The sequence below is a fragment of the Heptranchias perlo genome, chromosome 1 (assembly GCF_035084215.1).
Source record: "Heptranchias perlo isolate sHepPer1 chromosome 1, sHepPer1.hap1, whole genome shotgun sequence".
Classification (NCBI taxonomy): Eukaryota; Metazoa; Chordata; class Chondrichthyes; order Hexanchiformes; family Hexanchidae; genus Heptranchias; species Heptranchias perlo.
The window spans coordinates 37,967,113-37,993,779 of NC_090325.1; the positions used below are offsets into that span (position 1 = coordinate 37,967,113).

Genomic DNA, 26,667 nt, shown 5'->3' on the forward strand with positions numbered 1-26,667 from the left:
CTTCTCTTAACTGCCTGGAATACATTTCACCTGGGCCTGGCGATTTATCTACTTTCAAACATGCCAAACCCCTTAATATTTCCTCTCTCACAATGTTTATCCCATCCAATATTTCACATTCCTCCTCCTTAACTACAATTTCTGCATCGTCCACCTCTTTTATGAAGACAGAACCAAAGTATTCATTAAGAACCATACCCACACCTTCCACCTTTTTGGTCTCTAATAAGCCCTACTCTTGGAAATTATTCTATGTGCTGTGAGAAGAGGTAAGCCAGGAATAACATGGCACGGCACGGCACGGCACGTCAGGTAAGGGTCGTCCAATCTGACAGCCAGGACTAGTTGTACAGAGATCAAGCACACCTATACATGATGATATCTGTGAGAATATGAGTTAGGGCAGGATTTCAACAGGCACATACAGTTCTTTTTTTCAATTTGTAGGAATGATTCATTATGTTTTATCCAAAGTGCTTTGCGATGTTTGCCTACCTTAAGCGTGCTATATAAATGTAAGTTGTTAATGTGGGCTGTTTAAGTCTATTTATTCTATGTGCAAAATTTAAAAGGGCTGCTGGGAATGCAGAAATGTGCAATCAGGCCATTTTTACTTAATCTATCTGGGTATGTTTCCCCGTCACAGAATATTCAAGGTGAAAATACATATTTTAGCAGAACAAAGGGACAAAGAACAAGATATTTAAATATCTTGATGCCTGGTGGTTGGTTTGTCTTGTTTTATTGTTACTTGTATAAATTATTCTATCTACAGCATTTGTTTCGGACGATCCAGCCTAGGATGTTTGTATTGTACAAATAGATTGTTGCTGAACAATTTAGACTCCGCAGCAACTGATCAAAGATAATCCTTTCATGGTATCATGATAGCAGCATCTGACTTCAAGCCCACATTTTTCTATGACTACTGTCGAAAACTGGGCTTTGGAGTCAGACCTATTTGCGCAGGTGGGGTAGAAAATGGGCTCAAGTCCACTCCCGCTCCACCAGAATTCCACCCACTTTCCACTCGGTTGCATTTTCCAATTGACAGGTTCAGTGTAGAGGGTGCCCCCATCTTAAACAGGCAGGCACTTTATTTGAATATTCATTTTTAGGCATATTAGTCATGCATCTAATTTCCTGCTGTTCAGGCATGCAGGATGTGAATTATGACAGTTGAAATGTTAAGTGTATTTCAGCCATTTTTTTACTTTTGTTTTTGTTTCCTACAAGCACTTAGGCTCTAATGAGCCATTGTGCCATTTGCTGTAATTCATTTTTTTCCCTCAGCACCGTTACTGGCACCATTGGGAATCTCCTTTTTTTTTATTTGATCATGGAATGTGGGTGTCACTGGCAAGACCAGCATTTATTGACCACCATTTATTGCCCTTGAGAAGGTGGTGGTGAGCCGCCTTCTTGAACCACTGCAGTTCGTGTGGTGAAGGTTCTCCCACTGTGCTGTTAGGTAGGGAGTTCCAGGATTTTGAAGGTATAGAGATATATTTCCAAGTCGGGATGGTATGTGACTTGGAGGGGAACATGCAGGTGGTGGTGTTTCCCATGCGCCTGCTGCCCTTGTCCTTCTAGGTGGTAGAGGTCACGGATTTGGGAGGTGCTGTCGAAGAAGCCTAAGCGAGTTGCTGCAGTGCATCCTGTAGATGGTACACACTGCAGCCACAGTGCGCCAGTGGTGAAGGGAGTGAATGTTTAGGGTGGTGGATGGGGTGCCAATCAAGCAGGCTGCTTTGTCCTGGATGATGTCGAGCTTCTTGAGTGTTGTTGGAGTTGGACTCATCCAGGCAAGTGGAGACTATTCCATCACACTCCTGACTTGTGCCTTATAGATGATGGAAAGGCTTTGGAGAGTCAGGAGGTGAGTCACTCTCCACAGAATACCCAGCCTCTGACCTGCTCTTGTAGACACAGTATTTATGTGGCTGGTCCAGTTAAGTTTCTGGTCATTGGTGACCCCCAGATGTTGATGGTGGGGTCTTTGGCGATGGTAATGCCGTTGAATGTCAAGGGGAGGTGGTTAGACTCTCTCTTGTTGGAGATGGTCATTGCCTTGCACTTGTCTGGCGCGAATGTTACTTGCCACTTATCAGACCAAGCCTGGATGTTGTCTGGGTCTTGCTGCATGCGAGCACGAACCGCTTCATTATCTGAGGGGTTGCGACAGGAACTGAACACTGTGCAATCATCAGCGAACATCCCCATTTCTGACCTTATGATGGGGGGAAGGCCATTGATGAAGCAGCTGAAGATGGTTGGGCCAAGGACACTGCCCTGAGGAACTCCTGCAGCAATGCCCTGGGGCTGAGATGATTGGTCTCCAACAACCACTGCCATCTTCCTTTGTGCTAGGCATGACTCCAGCCACTGGAGAGTTTTCCCCCTGATTCCCATTGACTTCAATTTTACTAGGGCTCCTTGATGCTGCACTCGGTCAAATGCTGCCTTGATGTCAAGGGCAGTCACTCTCCCCTCACCTCTGGAATTCAGCTCTTTTGTCCATGTTTGGACCAAGGCTGTAATGAGGTCTGGAGCCGAGTGCTCCTGGTGGAACCCAAACTGAGCATCGGTGAGTAAGTGCCGCCTGAATAGCACTGTCGACGATAACTTCCATCACTTTGTTGATGATTGAGAGTAGACTGATGGGACGGTAATTGGCCGGATTGGATTTGTCCTGCTTTTTGTGGACAGGACATACCTGGGCAATTTTTCTCATTGTTGGGATGATGCCAGTGTGTAGCAGTACTGGAACAGTTTGGCTAGAGATGCAGCTAGTTCTGGAGCACAATTCTTCAGCAGTACAGCCGGGATGTTGTCGGGGCCCATAGCCTTTGTTTTATCCGGAGCACTCAGCCTTTTCTTGACATCATGTGGAGTGAATCGAATTGGCTGAAGACTGCTTCTGTGATTGTGGCGATATTGGGAGGAGGCCGAGATGGATCATCCATTCGGCACTTCTGGCTGAACATGGTTACAAATGCTTCAGCCTTGTCTTTTGCACTCACGTGCTGGACTCTGCCATCTTTAAGGATGGGAATATTCACGGAGCCTCCTCCTCCCATTAGTCGTTTAATTGTCCACCACCATTCACGACTGGATGTGGCAGGAGTGCAGAGCTTTGATCTGATCCGTTGGTTGTGGAATCACTTAGCTCTGTCTGTAACATGTTGCTTCCTCTGTTTAGCATGCATGTAGTCCTGTGTTGTAGCTTCACCATGTTGGCACCGCCTGGTGCTGCTCTTGGCATGCTCTTCTACACTCCTCATTGAACCAGGGTTGATCCTCTGGCTTATTGGTAATGGTAGATTGAGGAATATGCCAGGCCATGAGGTTACAGATTGTGCTGGAATACAATTCTGTTGCTGCTGATGGCCCACAGTGCCTCATGGATGCCCAGTTTTGAGCTGCTAGATCTGTTCTGAATCTATCCCATTTTGCACAGTGGTAATGCAACACAACACGATGGATGGTGTTCTTTGACATGTTTGGAAGAACAGCAGGACCTACAGAGGGTTGCCACAACTAAGAGATGATCTGTGCCCACACTCCAGTACCTGTACACCCCCATCTGTGGACAAAAGTTAAAATATATTGCTTTTGCAGACAATTGGTGCTGGTAGGAGCTGGAACAGTAGAACTGATGGCATCACTAAGATATATGAATGCCTAACTAATCATAATGTTGGATGCTTCCTCCAAAGCACCCCATTGACAGTTTATTGTGCTTCTACTGGCATTGCATGAAATAAGGAATGCAAGGGTGATCTAGAGCCGGCATAGTTTGATTGGGCATTCCTGACTAGATTCTATTATCTATTTGGCCTTGCCCTGGCACCTGCCAGTGACCATAGAGAACTGTCTTCTCTGGGTCTAGGTGAGCATCTGCTGCAAGGTGTCTACAGCTATCATGCAACTTAGGACTGGCACATGCAGTGACAGAAATGGTCAATTGTGTTCTGAAACTTTGCTCCACTTCCTTGCAGGCATGCTGCAGTGCTGACATGGGGGGTGGTGCCACGGAGTGGCACAAAGGGTAACTGTCCTCGCAACCAACTCATGCAGAACCATCTCCACTTAAGCAGGCATCAGACTGAGTGTCAGATGCAGAGCCATCATCTGTCCCTTACCTGCAGAATCATGTCTGCACCTTGGGTGTACTTTCCTTTTCATTTTTGCCTATTTTGTTTTAGTCCCCAGATAGTTCTGCTTTGGCAGAAGCTTTGAATGGGGTGAGAAGCCATTTGAGGCTCTTCAAAGGCTTTGAGAATTTGTCACCCTATTGTGACATTCTCTTTCAGTTGTCCCCATCACTTTAAATTTGACTTGCACAGTTTCCTGCTCCCACCACTAGTATGCTCTGTAGACCTGTTCAAATCTGTCCTGAAGATATACAAATAAGCTGACCTAGGAAAATTGGGTTTAAACAGCACACTTAGATTTGTGTCTGCCTAAAATTCGCTGATAGCTATTGTGGTGTTAACTAAGCCAAAAGAGGACAGTCTAAGTCCAAACATTGTCAGTTTTTGTCCGCAGGGTATTTGGTGCTCTTATCTATTACCCTCCATGAGACTGAGCTTTCTGTGAAGTTTGCATGCCTGGTTAAGCGAAGATTAAGCCTGGTTACATGACACTCACTTGTACATGTATTTACATAGCCAGATGAGTGAAGGTGCATATGGAGTCATATGGCATTTGTAAAGCACTGAGAAGAAAAGTGAAGAACACAAATCTCCACAATATCCCTCTAAAAGAATGCCACTATTGATCAGCTCTAGCATGGTTGACAATTTTAAAACTATCCACAGCAAGAACCATCCTCCTCTCCTGTCAAAGGGAAAGGACCTTGAGGGAAAGGGAGAGAAACTGGGGCTTCAAAAATTTATCATTTATTTGCTGCTCTGCAATGACTGGCTTGGGCTCATAAGTGGCAAGTAACATTCGTGCCAGTTAAGTGCCAGGCAATGACCATCTCCAACAAGAGAGAGTCTAACCACCTCCCCTTGACATTCAACGGCATTACCATCGCCGAATCCCCCACCATCAACATCCTGGGGGTCACCATAGACCAGAAACTTAACTGGACCAGCCATATAAATACTGTGGCTACGAGAGCAGGTCAGAGGCTGGGTATTCTGCGGCGAGTGACTCACCTCCTGACTCCCCAAAGCCTTTCCACCATCTACAAGGCACAAGTCAGGAGTGTGATGGAATGCTCTCCACTTGCTTGGATGAGTGCAGCTCCAACAACACTCAAGAAGCTCGACACCATCCAAGATAAAGCAGCCCGCTTGATTGGCACCCCATCCACCACCCTAAACATTCATTCCCTTCACCATCGGCGCACAGTGGCTGCAGTGTGTACCATCCACAGGATGCACTGCAGCAACTCGCCAAGGCTTCTTCGACAGCACCTCCCAAACCCACGACCTCTACCACCTAGAAGGACAAGAGCAGCAGGCACATGGGAAAAACACCACCTGCACGTTCCCCTCCAAGTCACACACCATCCCGACTTGGAAATATATCGCCGTTCCTTCATCGTCGCTGGGTCAAAATCCTGGAACTCCCTTCCTAACAGCACAGTGGGAGAACCGTCACCACACGGACTGCAGCGGTTCAAGAAGGCGGCTCACCACCACCTTCTCAAGGGCAATTAGGGATGGGCAATAAATGCCGGCCTCGCCAGCGACGCCCACATCCCATGAACGAATAAAAAAAAATAGCTGTTCATTGTTGAGTTACTGTACATGCGATATTACTGAACATGTGAATAATCCACATCCCCACTGCTACAATGTCTGTGATATTACGTTTGTTTTATCAACTCCAAAGCCAAGCCTAATGTAGATCAGATCATCTACAAACTGCCAATTTAAAATGTGATCAATTCTCCAGTTAATGCAAGTGCAATTAACAGACATTAATAATGTGGAAATTAAAACCACATTAAAGAGAATGTTGTCTCAGCATAGATACTGTGTATTATGCCTTGTCATGATTATGAAGTAACTGTTTAGCTTTCTAACAGGCTGCTGTCAAATATAATGGGCTGTTGTGCAATTACAGTAGCTCTCCCTGAATCGTATAGCGTAGGAATCAGCGACTTTTGTGCAATTAAGTAGATTATGCAATTAAATCAAGCTGTATTAGCCAATAAAGGGCACTCACACTAGAACAATGTGACCCAGTTTATTTACAACAGTGACTGACTCAACATACGGCCATCAGTCACAATTGCGTTACCGCCGTAAGGTTTTTTAAAACTATCATACGGTATGGGTCTTGAGTAAATTTCCAACTGTATGCAATTAATGCCCTGAAAGTACTTAACATATTTATTGTGAGTAGAATTGATTAACAAATACCACCTAATTCGCACAGAGTAGGCTGCAATGGCTGTAGACAGCAGTGCTCTAGAATATGCAGTGTATAATCCTGTTTCACTTAGCTGCATACACATTTGAATGTATTTGCCAGTGTGAGCCTAGGAAGGGGGAAGGGCGAGGTTGGTCAGGCTCATGGTGGTCAGTAAATAGGATGTTTCAATGTGCATCATGTTGCTAATCCATTTTGTTCATACTGACTTCTTTACTGGTGGCAACAGTATTACTGCATTGCTGAGCTAATAAGGGTACGGTTGTGTAATGGTCATGTTAGTGGACTAGTAATCCAGAAGCCTGGACTAAGTAGAGCAGCCAAATTGAATTGCAATTTGGCTGCTTTGTGTTATGATTTTTACTCTGAATTACACGGCTGCAGGTATAAATTTGCATCAAGAATGCTCTTGCAACACAGGCATGTGATTTTTGCTCAATTAATTGGTAAGAGAGAGAGAGAATTGATCCTTTAGAACAAACCGTTAACTTTTTTTTTGGTTTGCATTCTTCAAAAGCATGTCAGACATAGTGAAAAGTACTAGAACAATGGAGTACTTCATTCTTCAATTAGTTTTTTTGCCACATTTATACCTTGGGAAATTACATGTTCTCGGTTTTGTTAAGACATTAATGGTTCCTGTTGGATCAGAACACTTCAAGATGCAAATATAGATGGACATCAATCAAAGAAACAAAATATTGACAAGTAAGCAAAAATTGCATTTTATTCCATTTCACAGTTACATAGGAAATAATGGGAACAATTGAGATCTTACTCTTGAGTTATAGTATAAAGTGGAAGGTACAGTTCAATGTTTCTACAGACCTCTTTGAGAAGTAGTTAAATGCTGATACCCGTAATTCTGTTACACATAAATAGCTAACATGGATATTTAAAAGAAAATTGTAAAATCACTGTTACTAAGCTCTTCAAAGTAAAGGCTGCCTGTCAGCAGTAACTACAAAACCTCAGTAGACTCAATTTTTTTCCCTATCTAAAAGAAATCACTTAACTTCAACTGAATGTTGATGATTTTCCTGTCGCAAAGATAATGAGATCCCTCATAGAATCATAATACTGCACAGAAAGAGGCCATTCAGCCCACTGTGCCTGTGCCGACTCTTTGAAAGAACTAGCAAATTAATCCCATTCCTCTGCCCTTTCCCCATAGCCCTGTAAATTTTTCCCTTACAAGTATTTATCCACTTCCCCTTTGAAAGTTATTGTTGAATCTGTTTCCACCAGCTTTCAAGCAGTGCATTCCAGATCGTTACAACTCACTGCTTAAAAAAAATGTCTCCTCATCTCGCCACTGGTTCTTTTGCCAGTTACCTTAAATCTGTATCCTCTGGTTACCGACCCTTCTGCCACTGGAAACAATTTTTCCTTATTTATTCCGTCAAGGAGAGATTGAGTAGAATGGGCCTATACTCTCTGGAGTTTAGAAGAATGAGAGGTGATCTCATTTAAACATACAAGATCCTGAAGAAGCTTGACAGGGTAGTGGCTGAGAGGTTGTTTCCCCTGGCTGGAGAGTCTAGAACTAGGGGGCATAGTCTCAGGATAAAGGGTCGGCCATTTAAGACTGAGATGAGGACGAACTTCTTCACATAGAGGGTCGTGAATCTTTGGAATTCTCTACCCCAGAGGGCTGGGGATGCTGAGTCGTTGAATATGTTCAAGGCTGAGATGGATAGATTTTTGGACTGTAGGGGAATCAAGGGATATGGGGATCGGGCAGGAAAGTGGAGTTGAGGTCGAAGATCAGCCATGATCTTATTGAATGGTGGAGCCGGCTCGAGGGGCCGTATGGCCTACTCCTACTCCTATTTCTGATGTTCTTAACCCTTCATGATTTTGAACACCTCTATTAAATCTCCCTTTAACCTTCTCTGCTCTTAGGAGAACAAGCCCAGTTTCTCCAGTCTCTCCACATAACTGAAGTCCTGCATCCCTGGTACCATTCTAGTAAAGCTCCTCTGCACCTCTCTAAGGCCTTGACATCTTTCCTAAAGTTTGGTGCCCAGAATTGGACACAATACTCCAGCTAGGGCCTAACCTATGATTTATAAAGGTTTAGTATAACTTGCTTGCTGTTGTACTCTATGGCCAAATTTTGATCTGGAGCCGGGAAGGGGGCAGCGGCGGTGGGGCAGGGTGGGGGGGGTCGAATTGCGGACAGGAAGCCCAGAAGTACAGGCTTCCCGGTCGTCCTTACGATTTTGATGTAAGGACGTCTTTTATTTTTGTCGGATTGCCATCCAACAGGCCGGCCTGATTGACAGGCTGGTCTCAGTCGGACGGAGCAGAGCAAGAAAGAGGACGTGAAAAGGTAAGTGTTCAGATAAGTCATAGATTGTATGGATGACGGGTGGCACGGAGCATCAGTGGGCATGGGGGTCACGGGGTGGGGTCACTCATTTTGCGGGGGGTTGTCAGTCATCGGAGGTCAGTCACTGGGGAGTCAGTCGTGGGGAGGGAGGGTCAGTTATTGTGGGGGGGATCGGTGGTCATGGTGGCGGGGCGATCAGGAGTCAGTCACGGGGTTGGGGGGGGAGCGTCACGATCGTTGGGGGAGGGGTGTCCGCGATGGTTTGGGGGGGTCCGCAATTGTTGGTGGGGGGGCGTTGCAGGTGGGCTTGTTGGGCCTGGTGGAAGCACTCCTGCTCCTTCAGGCCCACAAGCTGTGTCAGAAAGGCACTTAGCCGCAGTTTCGGGCCTTTTCATCTCCTCTCATACTGCGTGAAGGAGAAGGCCCGGGAATCCCGGCGCCCAGAGATTGAAATCACAAAACCTTTCAAAATGGAGGTCTGCAGCCTTCTTGAAAGGTTTTCGTGACCATCCCGCCTCCTGAGAGCGGGCTGGTTTCCCACCTCTCGTCCCGCCCCGGTGAAAACCGGAAACAGGCGGGTTGAGGGCGGGTCTGAAATTGTTGCAATTTTCAATACCCCCCGCCCCCAACCCACCTGTTTTTCACAGTTAAAATCCTGCCTATGCCTCTGTTTATAAAGCCAAGGATTCTGTGTGCTTTTTTAACAGTCTTCTCAACTTGTCCTGCTGCCCTCAAAGATTTGTGTACATACATCCCCAGGTCTCTCTGTTCCTGAGCCCCCTTTAAAATTGTACCATTTAGTTCATATTGCCTCTCATTCTACCTACCAAAGTGCACCAATTCACACTTCTCTGCGTTAAATTGCATCTGCCATGTGTTTGCCCATTTCACCAGTTTGTCTATGTTCTCCTGAAGTCTGTTACTATCCTCCTCACTGTTTACTACATTTCAGAGTTCTGTGTCATCTGCAAACATTGAAATTATGCCTTGTATACTCAAGTCCAGGTAATTAATATATATCAAAAAGAGCAATGGTCCTAATACTGACTCCTGGGGAACACCACTGTATACTCCCCCTCCCCCCTCCCCCCCCATCCAGTCTGAAAAAACAACTGTTCACCACTACTCTCTGCTTTCTGTCTCTTAGCCAATTTCGTATCCACGCTGCCACTGTCCCTTTAATCCCATGGGCTTCATCTTGGTTGTTGTGTTCAAGGGGGGAAGTAGGTGACTCGAGGTTCAGCGCTTCCTCAGAAGGAAGAGGGTAGATCAACAAAGGAGAAACCCCATGCAATTCGCACAAACCCTTTTTCTCCCAGCTCTCAAACTGAGAGAGGCAGAAGCCTTGGAGCCTTTGCACCCTCTCAGCCAAAGGAAGAACCTGTAGAGAAGAGGCGCTTAATAAACTTTTTAAAATATTTTCCATTTTCTCCCAGCTTCTTCTGAAAATACAGTGGGGCTTTGGTTCCCTCCACGGCCTCATCCAATCTCGCCCTCACTTGTAGTGAACATATTCTAGTGGGAGGGGGAAGGGGCCACTGGATCACAACCAGGAGCAGGAACCTGCCTTTTTGCTTTGCCTCCTCTAGCACCATTTTGAGACCACCGCCACCACAAGGACTGCAGCAGTTCAAGAAGAAGGTCACCGCCACCTTCTCATGGTAAATAGGGAAGGGCAATAAATGCGGTCTTGCCAGCATCACCCACATCCTGAGAACAAATTTAAAAATGCTCACGCACACAAAGACCATTCGTAGCATCCGTAATACCACTTCGCTGAGGCCTGCTAACTCATCGTAGATCCAGAATCGAGACTGTAATCTTGCGCTCAGTGTGGCTTGATTACACATTAGGCAGTGCATTTCCCCACAAAGCCATTGGGGAGCTTATTAAAAAAAAATTGTAAAAATAAAACTGTAAGGAGTACTGTAAATGACTTCAGGAGGATATAGATTAGCAGAATGGATAGAAAGGTGGTAATTGCAATTTATTGTGGATAAGTGTGTTATTTGATTTTGAATAAAGACACCTAAGGCTTCAAATATATAGTTCTCTGAAAGTATGAGGGCAAGTTGATAAAGCCATAAAAAAGGTCAATAGCATATCAGGTTTTATAAATAAGGACGTAGATTACAAGAGGAAAGGAGTGAAAAATTGATACAAAATATTGGTTAGGCCACATTTAGAGTATGTCTGCCGTTTTGGGCACCCGATTAAAGAAAGGACATCAAAGCCATATAGAGCATACAGTGTAGATTTACCAAGATGATGCCAGGGATGGGAAACTTTAGTTAAACGAAGGAACTATTTCCACTAGAGCAGAGGCGGCTAAGAGGAGATTTAATTAAGAATTTTGATAGACTGAATAGTGAAAGGCTAATGCCACTGGTTGGCGAGTCAGTGGCAAGGAGTCATCAATTTAAAATTATCATGGAGTGTGAGGGGAGTGGTCAGGAGACATTTCTTTACACAAATGGTTGTTGGCACATGGAATGCTTTGCCTCAGACAGTAGTTGAGGCAAAGACCCCATTGCAACTTTTAAGGAAAAATGTGTAAGTATTTGAAGCAGAAGAAGATACAAACCTATGGGAAGAGAGTAGGGGGTGGGATTAGTTCTGGAATGTGCCAGCAAAGAACCAGCTCCGACATGATGGGTTGATTGGCCTCCTTTTGTGCTGTCAGATTCTATGGCTCTGTGGATTCTGTAAGTAACAATACAAGGAGATAAACAAAGAACCACAAGACTGCAGGATCCTAAGTATCCAGCACTTACCAGTAGACTGATCCCAAAATGACTGCTGCCAAACACAGTGGAAGATTTGCTGACAAGTAAAGTTTCCTAACAATGAAAGAACAAAAATGAGTGTCTTTTAAAAGAAAGCACTTTAAACATGCCTTTCTTACTGAATTTATTGATGTCCGGATGATAATGAAAAACCAATGATACAAGGGTTTGGGTGTTTCAAACCTGATTTTAGAAGGACCACTTTTAGCGGGATCCACGGGTGTGACTGGCTACACTTGTCGACTTAAATTTTTCACCAGTGAGTCTGGTTCAGGAAAAAGAGAGGTTGCTTCATCTTGCCTGTCATGATTGCAGGAAGCGAAAACGGGCTGCTATGAGGGAATCTCAGCAGGGGAATTCTTAACAAATGAGAGGCAGATATTGACGGACGGTCTGCAGTTTTTGAGATAAATGTATTTCATACACTGCTGCTCAAGGTCACTTCATGCTCATTCCATTTACCAAGCATCAAAACATCCCAGGTTTTTTGATGCTGTAGTGTGTTATGAAGCTCAAAAATCAACTAAGAGGTGCTCCTTCCCACTAAAAGTCTCTCTTTTCTTTATGGGAAATAAGTTAAAGTGACAGTACTTCTCCTCAGGATTTTTTTCACATCCCCAACTGCGATGTCCCTTTCTAAATTTTTGTAATATTTGCATTGCTGCTGTTCATTATTTTCTTTCCAAATTTCTTTCTTCCTCTTCTGAAGGTGCTGACTCTTGCTGGGATACAGCACTCACTCTGGTCAGTAACCTTCCGGTACCATGCCTAAATGACTATCCAGTCTAGGCACTGATTATCAGAAAGCTATAAGACCGCACACAGCCAAGCCCAATGTTGTCCTCTCCGACATCCACGCATGCACACTTTCCAACCAGGGTCCCTAGATGATGATCAACTCTGACTGATTTTCTTTCCTGTCCAACTGATACCTTGGCTGAGATCACCTAACTCTATCACAGACAGGACCAAACCTGAGACCTTTATAGTGCCATATGGTGCTTCAGAGGAAGCTATTTTTCAAATGTTAATTTAAATAACATTGCAGTAATTGCTGCTGCTGAGTCATGCTATGATGCCATGATCTCTAGTTGATGTATCTGTAGTAACCGTTAATGCAACTGGTATAGAGATTCAAACTAAATTAAAGGATGTTACTTCAGATATCTCTGTTACAGCTGATTCATTTTGATTTTACAAAAATTTAAAATAAAATTGAGAGTAAAAGAAATATTTTGCAGCTGTAAATGTTTATTGATTAATAAGTTATGCAAACAAGGCCCTTGCCATCCACAACCTTATTGTGGATGATTGCATGACATCATGGCTTTGACGGAAACTTGGCTCATTGGTGACGACACCACGCCCCTTACTGAAGCCTCCCCCCTTGGCCACCCTTTCCACCACTTGGCCCACACAAACTGCCGAGTTGGCAGTGTGGCTTTTATGACCAAAGCTTGCCTTGGTCTCACCCCCAACTCCTCTGGCACCGCCTCACTTCGCGTTTCTCACTGAGATATCCTCCCTTCTTTCATACCCCAGCCTCAATTATTTCAATCTCCATCCCAACTCACCTTGCCCTCTCTCCTCCAATTTCATTGCCTTCCTGTCCTCCTTTAACCTCACCCGCCAAATAAACTCTCTACCCATGTTCAAGGTTCCCCCCCATCCCTGACTTTGTCATCTCACCTGGCCTGTTTACTTGTATTGTCTCAACCACAGTAAAGGTCATCTCCAACCACTTCCTTTTATCCCTCACCACCATCATCCCCCTATCCTCTTTCCAACTCCAATCTTCTTCTGCAACTACCCAAAAAAAACACTGTTCCAAGTTGTTTACAACTGCCCTTTCAAACTCCCAACTGTCTAGCCTTTGGCCCTCCATTCGCCACGATACTTCAGCTTTTGATTTACTCACCTACTCCCTCACCTCCACTCTTTGATGTCCTTGTCCTACGTAAAACCCTTAATTCTCTCCCACCCTGGTCACTCCTCCTGGTATAGCCCCCATCTTTGTCCAAGAGATGCAGACTTGAGCATATCTGGCCTACGCCTGACTTAACCATCTATCACTAGATCTGGCTGGACCACATCAAGCATTATCTGGCCTTGCTGTCCTCTGCCAAAATCACTCACTACTCCATCTCAAGAGATAATCCCCCAGCTTACTTTCTCCCCTACCAACTGTTTCCTTAAACCCCTCTCTCCTGCCCCCTCCACCCTCACCTCCAACAATAAGTGCAAGAAGCTCATAGATTTCTTTGTCGCTAAGATTGAGAACATCCATTCAGCTGCCTCTGCCATATCCTCCTCTTCCCTTTCCCCACCAAGCAAAACCTCCCCCAAGTTTTCCCCCTGCCCTAGCCCTGAACCTTTGTCTAGTTTCTTTCCTATCTCCCCTCATGCCCTCTCCGAGCTCATCTTGTTCATGAGACCCATCACCTGCTCTCACGACCCTATTCCCACTAAACTGCTGATCACCCAATTTCGCTTTTTGGCCCCCATGCTAGCTGACATTGTAAATGGTTCCCTCTCCTCGGGTACTGTCTCCCTCCCTTGCCATCATCACCCCCTCCTCAAAACAATTGTAAACAATTTTACAACACCAAGTTATAGTCCAGCAATTTTATTTTAAATTCACAAGCTTTCGGAGATTTTCTCCTTCCTCAGGCAAATGTTTCAAGAGCTCCTTGAAACCTACGCATTTATACATATTGAACAATACATGGTGTTTACAGACTGCCCCTGCAACTGCCCGTTGCCAAGGCAATCACCGTGTTCAGACAGAGAGGTGTTACCTGCAGAACCCCCGAATACACATTCAACAAAAAAACAAACAGGGAAAAAAAACAGAGAAAAAAAAACACAGAGAGAGGCAGAAACATCCGGAAGGCAGAGAGAGCCAGCAAATGACCCATTATATTAAAAACAGATAACATTTGTTCGCTGGTGGGGTAACGTGTAGCGTGACATGAACCCAAGATCCCGGTTGAGGCCGTCCTCATGGGTGCGGAACTTGGCTATCAATTTCTGCTCGACGATTTTGCGTTGTCGTGTGTCGTGCCTTCCGGATGTTTCTGCCTCTCTCTGTTTTTTTTTCTCTGTTTTTTTTCCCTGTTTGTTTTTTTGTTGAATGTGTATTCGGGGGTTCTGCAGGTAACACCTCTCTGTCTGAACACGGTGATTGCCTTGGCAACGGGCAGTTGCAGGGGCAGTCTGTAAACACCATGTATTGTTCAATATGTATAAATGCGTAGGTTTCAAGGAGCTCTTGAAACATTTGCCTGAGGAAGGAGAAAATCTCCGAAAGCTTGTGAATTTAAAATAAAATTGCTGGACTATAACTTGGTGTTGTAAAATTGTTTACAATTGTCAACCCCAGTCCATCACCGGCATCTCCACATCCTCAAAACAAATGCTATACTTTTGCAAATTACTACCCCATCTCCAACCTCCCTTTCCTCTCCAAAGTCCTTGAACGTGTTGACGCCTCTGAAGTCCTTGCTCATTCTTTCCTGCAATTCCATGTTTGCATCTCTCCAATCAAGTTTCCACCCCTGCCACAGAACTGAAACAAACCTTAATCAAAATCACAAATGACATCCTCTGTAACTGTGATCGTGGTGCATTATCCTTCCTCATCCTTCGCATTCTCCCTGCAACTTTTAACACAGTTGACAATTCTCCAGCATGTCTCCTCCATTATCCAGGTCCATGGGACTGCCCTCACTTGGATCCACTCCTAACTATTCAATCATAGCCAGAGCATCTCCAGCTCTTCCACCCACGAATCGATATCTTTGGAGTTCCCCCCAAGCCTCCTCCTCCTCTTCATTTACATGCTGATCCATGGCAACATCATTCAAAGAAGACTTGGTAGACACAGAACATATGACTTTAAAGAAGCAATGCTTGAGAGAAGGGAATCTGATTGATTACTTTCTTTCGCTCGTATTTGCACCCTTCCTGATGTGGGAAGGTTTGACCATTGTTTTGTTGAAACTGAATGTTCAGCAATGTAAAAGGTCATCGGAGTTGTATGTATTACAGAAGCTGAACCAAAAAAAAATGCAATGCAAGAATATCCTTATTTAACTGAGAAAATGTTAAAGATCAAGAGCAGTCACATTTGGAATGTAAGGCGCTGACTTTAACTGCCTATGCTTTTGAAAATAATCAAAATGTAACATCTCTAATCTTGTTCAGTTGACTGAAATATTGCTGAGATAAAAGGAGTGCCTTTTTTGCTTTGTCACAATCTCAGCAAGGCTTGGGTAACTTTACAGCTATAAAGATGGTGTTCAGAATAATGCAGAATTTTACTTTTCATTATGTGAAGGGGTCAAAACCAGGAGGACACCTGTCAAAAATTAGAGAGTTGGGAGTAAGCAGAGAAGTAATAGACTTGTGGAATAAGTTACCAGAGAAAACCATTGAAGAAGACCATATAAATCGATTCACGGGACACTTAGTTGCATTTCTGGAATGAGAAGGATTGAAAGATATAGTAAGAAAACAGGAGTTGAGATCTTTCAAAAAACATGCAGGTTTGCTGGGTCTAAAAGTTCTAAAGTTAGAATCATAGAATCATAGAAGTTTACAACATGGAAACAGGCCCTTCGGCCCAACATGTCCATGTCGCCCAGTTTATACCACTAAGCTGGTCCCAATTGCCTGCACTTGGCCCATATCCCTCTATACCCATCTTACCCATGTAACTGTCCAAATGCTTTTTAAAAGACAAAATTGTACCCGCCTCTACTACTGCCTCTGGCAGCTCGTTCCAGACACTCACCACCCTTTGAGTGAAAAAATTGCCCCTCTGGACCCTTTTGTATCTCTCCCCTCTCACCTTAAATCTATTCCCCCTCGTTATAGACTCCCCTACCTTTGGGAAAAGATTTTGACTATCTACCTTATCTATGCCCCTCATTATTTTATAGACTTCTATAAGATCACCCCTAAACCTCCTACTCTCCAGGAAAAAAGTCTCAGTCTATCCAACCTCTCCCTATAAGTCAAACCATCAAGTCCCGGTAGCATCCTAGTAAATCTTTTCTGCACTCTTTCTAGTTTAATAATATCCTTTCCATAATAGGGTGACCAGAACTGTACACAGTATTCCAAGTGTGGCCTTACTAATGTCTTGTACAACTTCAATAAGACATCCTAACTCCTGTATTCAATGTTCTGACCAATGAAACCAAGCATAATGGATGAATAGAACATCCTTTTAGAGATATTTAAAAAAAGAACTGCAAATACTGGAAATCTAAATTAGAGACAGAACATTATGGAAATTCATAGCATGTCTACTGGCATCTGAAAGTCAAAGATAGGTTAATGCTTCTCAGGAAGAAATACCATCACAGTTGTCAAAATGAGACTTTTCATGCTGTTGATTCCTGCTTGCTGTGTTCAGGTTTTAACAGAAAGTAGTCCAATTTATATTACTCATGTTGGATGTAGACCATTGAATCAAAGTTCTCTTATTTTTGTTACTTGCTCAGATGTATATAACGTGACTTATTTCATTCTTCGCACCGCCACCAGAAATGCCTGTTAATGCTGTGAAAGTTTTTTTTTAGGCTGTCACAATCTGATTGATGCTCTATCTAACTAGTGAGTGCTTGATACTATCAACAGTAAGAAACATGGGCAAAATGTTTTCCTCTTCCAGCTCTGTCAATCAACTTGCCAAAGAAAACTAGCAAGGGGTGATAGCCATTTTATTTCTTAAGAATTAGGATTATTAGGGATCTGTAAATTGTACCATTCATATTTTAACTGATGTTGGATCCGTTACCATAGGAACTATCTTACAATCCACACAAAGGCTTGCATTACATGAAACAAAAATATTTTACTGATTCCATTTCTGTTTCCAATATGTTTGTGTCTCAGTGGACTGACTGACATTATTTCACATTTTGATTATGCAATAATTTTATTGAACACATTAAATCTTGCTCTTTGAAAAGAGACTACTTTTTATATAAATCTATAAAATCTATAAAACGTTGCTGGTGTAGTACCTTGTCTTACTTGCTGTACAAACATCGTTTGCAGCATCGAAGTCACACATCTCAGATCTCTTTGTCTGTGTTCCCTCCTACAGACCATTCATGGCCACAGTGGACCGATAACGGCAGTGTCCTTTGCTCCTGATGGACGGTATCTAGCCACATATTCCAATGCTGACAGTCACATCTCCTTCTGGCAGGTATGCCTATATTTGTTCTTTTGGTTGTGTATGCTTTACACCAAGAGGGGAAATTTTTTGAAATTAAAATGAGGCTACATCAATTTGCACAAAAATCTTGAAATTTAGGATCCACACGACAATTAAACAGAATGGTGGCTACCTGACTGGACCTAGAGCTGCCCATGCTGAAGATAGGCTAGAGGGACTACCTGGGGGACTAGAACCGTAGAAGTTTAGAGGAAATGCTTTCAGTACTAGGCAAAGGGATCAGATTACCCTAAAAGAGCAACTAAACAAAATTCATCAATAACAACGATTATTTTTGAGACAGAGAAAGCCACTACAAGAGTGAAGCGTTGCACTTAAATAGTGTGGGTACTAGGACCTTGCAACTAACATAGAAATAGCTATTGGACACCATTTATACTGGATGATGGGGAAGGTTAGGGTAGGGAGTAGACCAGGCATAAGAACAGAGAGGTTAATGGGAGTAATCAGGACAGGGCTAAGAATGCAGCCTTACCAGAAGTGTTACATAGTCCACACAGCAAGAAAAGATAAGAATATAAGAAATAGGAGCAGGAGTAGGCCATGTGGCCCCTTGAGCCTGCTCCGCCATTCAATCAGATCATGGCTGATCTTCCACCGAACTCCACTTTCCCGACCCCTTATCCTGCGACTATGCCCTCTAGTTCTGGACTCTCCACTAAGGGAAACAAACTGTCAGCATCTACCCTGTCAAGCCCCCTCAGAATCTTATATGTTTATCAGCTTTTAGTCCTATTAGTTTCTCAAGTACTTTTCCTCTACTGATAAAAATCACTTTAGGTTCCTCACTCTCATTAGCCCCTTGGTTCCCCAGAATTTCTGGTATGCTTTTTGTGTCTGGCTGTCAAATAGGGGAGTTAAGGAGACAAAGACCAAAATTGGACCTATGTGTCAGAAGGTATTTTTGCCTCGATGGAGTTTGAAAGCCAACTGCAATTAAATTCCAAATTCCCAGCCTAACTTAGTATAGATGTTGAGAGGATTAATTGGTTATCTCCAAGATTACAGGATTGAGAAACAAACCAAGCCACATAATTCAAAAATAAATACTGCCGCATGTTTGGTTAAGTTATGTACGTGATTGACAACTCTCCAAAGGGGATCAGCCACCCAGTCCCTACTGGTTACATTTTTAATCAGGATCATATAGGTGTCGTACCTAAGGACCGTTGCTATGCCTCCATATCTGTTGCATCAAGGTCAAGCCAATAACCCATTGGCACATTAAACATTTGGATTCTTATATTAATAAAACCTTTGAAATGCAGCCTCACCTTTGCATAGTCAGTTGGCAAGACAGGTACTCGAATGTACAGCAAACTTCATAATCTGTACACAAAAACTTGCCAGTGGCCATCAGTGGTGTATGACGAATGCTGTCTGTGTTAGGACGATTTTGATTATGTTATTTCATTGATTAATAGCATGTTAATTATTTCCAGCATTGGGTATACTTGTTGGCTATTTGTCCAGATGCATACATCTGTTAGTGATCAACTGCGTTGACTTGACTAGCTTTTTCCCAATAAACCTCATGCAGAGCCAAAAGAACAGAAGCATGCCATTGTAGAAGCTATTTTAAAGGTAGCATCTTCCTATTTTTAATGCAAGAAATACAGTACAAAAATTTATAATTACAGACAAAAATACTCCACAATACTTCTTGGAGATTTTTACCAAGGAGTAATAATATGCCATTCATCACCAAATAATGAGTGGGGTGCCCCAGGGACCTGTACTGGGACCCCCACCTGTTTCTGGCTTATGTAAGTAACCAGTCTCGATAAGAAGTGTTAAATTTGTGGATGACACCAAACTAAGGGACACTGTGGACTCAGACAAGATGTTATAAATGAAGCTCAACAGACTTTGCACTTGGGCTGATCTGTGGCAAATAAAGTTCAGTGTGGACAAATGCAAGTACTGTATATTGGAACTAAAACTTAAAGGCACATCTCCTCCCTGGGTGTAATAGAACAGGCCAAGCAGGAAGTTGAATGAGACCTATGGCTCATCACTCACCACGTCTAAACCATGTTAAGCAGCAATAGGCACAGTAACAACAGGTTGTATATAAATAACATCCTTAACATAAAGAATGTTCCATGACTTTTTTTATTCGTTCATGGGATGTGGGCGTCGCTGGCGAGGCCGGCATTTATTGCCCATCCCTAATTGCCCTTGAGAAGGTGGTGGTGAGCCGCCTTCTTGAACCGCTGCAGTCCGTGTGGTGAAGGTTCTCCCACAGTGCTGTTAGGAAGGGAGTTCCAGGATTTTGACCCAGCGATGATGAAGGAACGGCAATTAGGGATGGGCAATAAATGCCGCCCTTGCCAGCGACGCCCACATCCCGTGAACGAATAAAAAAAAAGTCGGGATGGTGTGTGACTTGGAGGGGAACGTGCAGGTGGTGGTGTTCCCATGTACCTGCTGCTCTTGTCCTTCTAGATGGTAGAAGTCGCGGGTTTGGGAGGTGCTGTCGAAGAAGCCTTGGCGAGTTGCTGCAGTGCATCCTGTGGAAGGTACACACTGAAGCCACTGTGCACTGGTGGTGAAGGGAGTGAATGTTTAGCTGGTGGATGGGGTGCCAATCAAGCAGGCTGCTTTGTCCTGGATGGTGTCGAGCTTCTTGAGTGTTGTTGGAGCTGCACTCATCCAGGCAAGTGGACAGTATTCCATCTGACTTGTGCCTTGTAGATGGTGGAAAGGCTTTGGGGAGTCAGGAGGTGAGTCACTCGCCACAGAATACCCAGCCTCTGACCTGCTCTTGTAGCCACAGTATTTATATGGCTGGTCCAGTTAAGTTTCTGGTGGAGATAGGTAGAGGAATGGAATCCAAGCCATGGAGACGGAGATTGGGAAGGGAGACCAAAAGCTTGGTCTAAAAGGTGGGTTTTTAAAAGTCGAGAGTGAAGTGGAAGGATTTCGAGAGGGAGTTTCTGAAAGGAGGGTAGAGGCAGCTGGAGCCTCTACCACCATTGGTAGGGCAAGGGGGATGATGTACAAAAATCTAGAGTGAGAGGATGTAAAAGTGTTGGAGGGGTTATAAGATTGGAGGAGATTGCAGAGATAGGATGGAGCAAATCCATGGAGGGATTTGAAGACAGGGATTTTAAATTAAGTATTTTGGGGACAGGGAGCCCATGTGGTTCAGCGAGAAAGGGAGTAATTAGCAAGCACGACTTAACACAGGATAGAATAGGTGCATTATGGACAAGTTTCAGTTTATGTAGAGTTGTGGATGGGAAGATGGCAAAAAGGACTTTGAAATAATCAAGCCTGGAGGTTGCAGAGGCACAGGGAGTTTGGTGTCATCAAATAACATGCTCTGTTGCGTTGCCAAATAAGCTGAGTTAGAATACCTCATTCGTCATGCTGAAGCAGTTCAGACTGTATTTGGATTACTGCTCGCAGTTCTGATTGTCACAGCATAAGGAGGCTATTCAGATTCTGGAGGCTGTGCATAGGAGAGCAATATCAGAATGAAGGAGTACGAGCAAAGTTTCAACCTGAAATAGTACTTTCACATAAGCCAGTACAGCATGACAGAGAGCATAGATTCAACTTTGTGAAGGGCAGTTTTATCACCGACTTTAGGAGTTATTTCTTTAGACAGTGAAATCAATCAACAGATGGATTAATTTGCCAGGAAGAATTCTTGAATCCACGACACTAGAACCATTTAAGATATGGCTGCATCCTATATTAGGAAGGCAGCATAGTTGGTATTCTGGTAGAATGAGATCAAATGGCCAGAACTACTTCATCCAAACCTATCTTATGATCTATAGGTTCCGTTGGTAAATTCACTGTATGGTTCGTCACTGAGCCATAAGACCAGGAAGGTCCTGTGATGGATCCATGGTCTATGCTGAATTAGCTATTTCAATTGGCCTCGGCATTCCTGGCTGATGGATTGGGCTCAGCTGTGATGCTACTGTACAGATGAATAGCGATAACCTCGCCAAGATTTAAAAGATCCAGTAAGAGAGTTAATTTCTGATTCATTAAAATCTAGGAGAGAGCTTCTTTAATAAATCGTTTGCTTAATTGAAAATTACATTTTTTAATTAATATTCTTTTCCAAACATTTCAATTGCCAGTAGTGATCATTACTGAGATCCCAACATAAAATTTATACCTTTTTCAGCTCCTCCTTAATCGATCAGACGATCGCTTCACATCACTTGTTCCCAGCTCATCAGTTCATTGTTTGCATCAATAAATCCACTCCTGAGTTTACCTTCCCACAGACAAATGTAAGGAATCTAACAACACCAGGTGACTCACTCACCTGACGAAGGAGATAATCTCCGAAAGCTTGTGATTTTCAAATAAAACTGTTGGACTATAATAACCTGGTGTTGTTAGATTCCTTACATTTGTCCACCCCAGTCCATCACCGGCATCTCCACATCATTCCCACAGACAGGAAGCTGAGAAACGTTGATGGCTTCACAATACAAATACTGTTTTTTTTAAAAAAAAACAAAACCTAAAAGCATTTTCTCAGCATTAAAATTTATTACAAGGAAATAAATGGTGAGTCACAATTTGAGTTGGGAAGAACAGTAATTAGAATCTTCGCTCTTTTGTCATGACCATCAGACCCTAATCAGCCTTCTGCCCTTCTCAAATTGTTTTCTACATTAATCTTTGGATGTATTTATGAAGGGAACGGAGTGGCTGTAGTCTCAGGTAGGGCAGACCACGTGCTTTTAACATGTGACCTCGGGCTATATTAATGTTAAAAAAAAAATCAGTAGCATTAGTCATCTTCCAAGGGTGATTACTCAATATGAATTAAAATAATTCTGAAAATGTCACTGACATTTTTCATCTGCTGCTGGAGATATTCCAGATGAAACTTGCTCCCTCACTTCTGAAAACCTAAGTTTAAATCCAGCCCAGCAAAAGATGATATCATTCTTCTTGCTATTCATTTTTAAAGGTGACAAGTGACTGTAATTGTTTTGGTTTCATGTCTAGCTACAGTGGCCTTGCTCCTCCACAGCACTTAACAGCCTCAAATATGGCAGCAGTCTAGTGAGGTCTACCTGAGACTTACCTAATGACAGCGGCCCAAAATTCATCCTTTTGAAATGGTGAGCTACCTCAGGAGGCGTGACAAGCGATGGCAGCTCACCCAAATTATTAAAATGAGGCCCAACTTCCAATTTCGGGTGAGTTCAGGCCTCCCCTGTTGGGGCTCGCGCTGTCTGCGCGTCGTTGGTTATGCATCAGAAAACAGGCCATCACCAATTTCTCCCCTGAGGAATGGACAACAGGAATGGGTGATTGAAAGGTAAGGTTTTTACACTCCATGTGGTTGGCCAATCATGTACTTTCATGTGTTCCTATGATGTCCATGTGATACGCACATGTACATACACTTTGAAGTAGGGGTCACTGGTAGTAATCAGGCACAAAAACCTTGGCTGAAGGTTTTACCACCTGAGCCATCAGGCGAGTTTTCTCTGGAAAGAAATTACGTTCTGACTATCTCTGCTGAAAAATCATTCTGTATAATTTGATAGTGTTTTTTGTGTTGCCTTTCATTTATTATTTTTGTATTCACTCCTTTTCTATCATTACAGATGAACACTTCACTGTTGGGGAGTATTGGTATGCTGAACTCTGCCCCCCAGCTCCGTTGTATGAAAACGTACCAGGTGCCCCCTGTTCATCCTGCATCTCCTGGTTCCCAGAATGCACTGAAATTGGCACGTCTGATCTGGACCTCCAACCGCAATGTCATCCTCATGGCACATGATGGGAAAGAGCATCGATTTATGGTTTGAAGCCATCACCTTAATCACATGAAAAAACTAAAGAAATAAAAATGTGTGTGCTGTTTGCAATGCTGGTTAATGTTTACATTAAGTTACTTATGTGTAGATTTTGTTTTCCAGAAAGTTTGTTATAATTTGCAATGTCAACTTTCTGTGGGTTTTTGAAAAGAGGTGAAATGGCTATCCAATATTTGTACCCAATTACTAAATATTCATTGCTGATTCCTGATACTGATGGTTTAAGAGTTCAGTCTTATTGTGTTTGCACATCATTTCCTCCCTCATGCTATTGTGAGTACAATCTATTATGATAAAAATCTCAATACTGCAATTGCTGGTATGAAGCACATCCCTTGCATTGCAATAAAAGTTGGGCTCTCCTTGAGCTATCCTGGGAACACATTGTAAGGGAAGAAGGACCAAAGTCAAGTGATCTGTTGGTAATCTTTCCTCACCAAAAGTAGTTAGACTGAGAAGACAGTTCCCAAGGATCACCACAATGGTGCAGTGGGTTTAGACACTGGTTTTTGGTCTTAAGAATGTAGATTTGACCTATGGGATAAAGGGCCCTATGTGAAATGAGTTTACGAACACGCAGCCCAGTTTCTTGTGATGGTGGAGCCCAGCATGATACTGCCCAAGCTGGTAGTTTCACCCAAAGAGACGCACGGATGGCTGCTTGAAGTGGCAAAAATACATATGGATTCAGTAAGGTGTACTCTTCTAAGATTGGAGCAGAAAGGAGGGAGCATTATTCTGCATTCAACAATGCTCTTTCTGACCTGGGCGTTTCTGATAGTGACAATGGGTAACCAAGGTGGGAATTTGCTCCACTGGCAACAACTAATATTGCTTACTGGTGAGTGGTGGACTAGACAATTTGAACTAGACCATTAGTGTTGTCATCCTCTTAGACAAATTCCTCCATTTGCAATTGATCTATCACCCTCAGTTAGGGAACTTTCTTCATTGATCTTGAAGTTGTTAATTTAGGTCTCACCACTGCTAACTCCTGACAGCACTTTTGTAAGTTTCATCATTTTTCATCCAAATTATGAGCTGTATCATATTACTGGCAGTGTGACTTTTCAGTTTTTTGCAGGGGAGCAGAAGTAACTGGCACAAGGTATACCATGTTGCAGTAAACGTCCTTCTTAGCAACTGGCCATAGAGTTTAGAAAAGTTTCCAGTCATTTGTTGTGTGATGGTATATAAAATTCAAACCCTGCATCAGATACACCATTTAATACACTGTTGAATCTCTTCAGTTCTATGAAAGATCATTGTTATGTTTTAGTTATCAGTTACAATTAGAATATGGTTACTTCTGCTTTCAAATACTAACAAATTATTTCACCTTTAGCTTGGTTTGTCACATTCTTCTTTTAAATTAACATTCCAGTACAGTAAAACCTTACACATGCACACAATTCCTGTTATACACAACCTAACTAGTATATGTAAGTGAGTGGAGAAAAATGTAGTGTACTATGGTCTGTTGTACTGTTAGGGCTGTGCAAGTGTATCTGTCACTGATCAATCTAACACTTGTTGTTGGAGAGCCCATTGGATGTCTTGAGAAGGCATTGTATTTTGTTGCAAGGGGAATTCATACCCTGTGAGTGTTGTACTAAGAATTCCACGAATCGCCAGCTTCCTAATGTGTTTGACATGTTTCACTAGCAAAAAAATTTTCCACTGGTGAAATAGTACTCTTACCACCAGCAGAATTGGTTACATTTAAATATTTTTAAAATCCTATTAGAATAAACATATCTACTGCATTTCTCCCTGCTAAATCACACACACTGAATATTATTGCGCAGTTACAGGATTTTTTTGTTGTTGCTAACTTGTCTTTAATGAGTATCTGTCTGAACAAGAACACTCAGAATCAACAAAATTAGCTGGTGACCAGGTTCCATGCAGGGTTGCCATAGTACCCTAATATGCCACAGTGAGGTTTTTTTAAACTTACCTACTTCAAATATACAAGGCTGAAGAATGCTGCTGAATATTGTACTTGGTAATAAAATATCTGAAATGCTTTAAAATCCAGTTCAAATGCATATATTTTGAAGTTGAAGAAGCACTATTTTGAAACCTTCAGCTCAAATTGTTGTTATGACAAAAATGCAAAACCTTGTCCCTGCAGAGGTCATGTGATGCAGAAGATGCCTGTAATTTGAACTAAAAGTCACAGTGTGCGGTCTGGGCAAAACTGCCACTTGTCAATTCACGTAATACGAATTTATGACTGAAATGACCATGACATGACTGAATACACTGTGTGTATGCATAATTCTTCTGTGCCAATAACAAGCCATTTATTTGTCAGATATTCATACAAGGACAAGGGCTAAGTTTAAATTTTCAACAAAGGAGAAAATGCCCTCGATTAATTTTAGGCACAAAATTCAGTATTTTTTCAACTCTCGAGTAACTGCCCCCTCTTAAGTCACATTCCCTCTGACAGATAGCTCTTTTTCATAGTGAATTAATATTTATACTTTGTGGCTATAAATGTGTGTCATCTTGGTTTGTCATCTTTGTGTTTTTTTGAGCTCCGCTGTTCTCCGCATGTACTAACCTCAGTTTCCAGGGGTCTTTGAAGAACTGATCTAGAATCAGAACATTTTACAGCAAAAGAGAGGATGCCGTTTGGCCAATGCATTTGGTCAATAAATCCACTTAATTCCAATCCCTTTCCCCATACCGTTTTAAGCTTTTCTTTTTCAAATAATTATCCACTTCCCTTTTAAAAGCTATTATGGATTCTGCTTCCATCACTGTTTCTGATAATTGTAAACAATTTTACAACACCAAGTTATAGTCCAACGATTTTTATTTGAAATCTACAAGCTTTCGGAGGCTTCCTCCTTCCTCAGGTAAATGAGGAAGGAGGAAGCCTCCGAAAGCTTGTAGATTTCAAATAAAAATCGTTGGACTATAACTTGGTGTTGTAAAATTGTTTACAATTGTCAACCCCAGTCCATCACCGGCATCTCCACATCATGTTTCTGATAAGACATTCCATGTCCTAACAACCCTCTGCGTTAAAAAAAAATCTCTCAATATTTCTATTTGTTTTTTTGGTGATGATCTTAA

At 42.8% G+C, this 26,667-nt stretch overlaps 1 protein-coding gene across 2 annotated transcripts in view; it reads left to right on the plus strand.

The window, feature by feature from the left end:
• The window catches only part of LOC137321425 (WD repeat-containing protein 7), a 644,210-nt gene extending 617,856 nt beyond the window's left edge, over positions 1 to 26,354 (plus strand). For both annotated transcript variants that reach the window (XM_067983813.1, XM_067983820.1), the window contains 2 exons: positions 17,633 to 17,737; positions 23,365 to 26,354. In XM_067983813.1, the coding sequence (XP_067839914.1) occupies positions 17,633 to 17,737; positions 23,365 to 23,568 (309 nt within the window). In that variant the 3' untranslated portion in view covers positions 23,569 to 26,354. The remainder of the gene's footprint in view (positions 1 to 17,632; positions 17,738 to 23,364) is intronic.
• Positions 26,355 to 26,667: the final 313 nt, after the last annotated feature.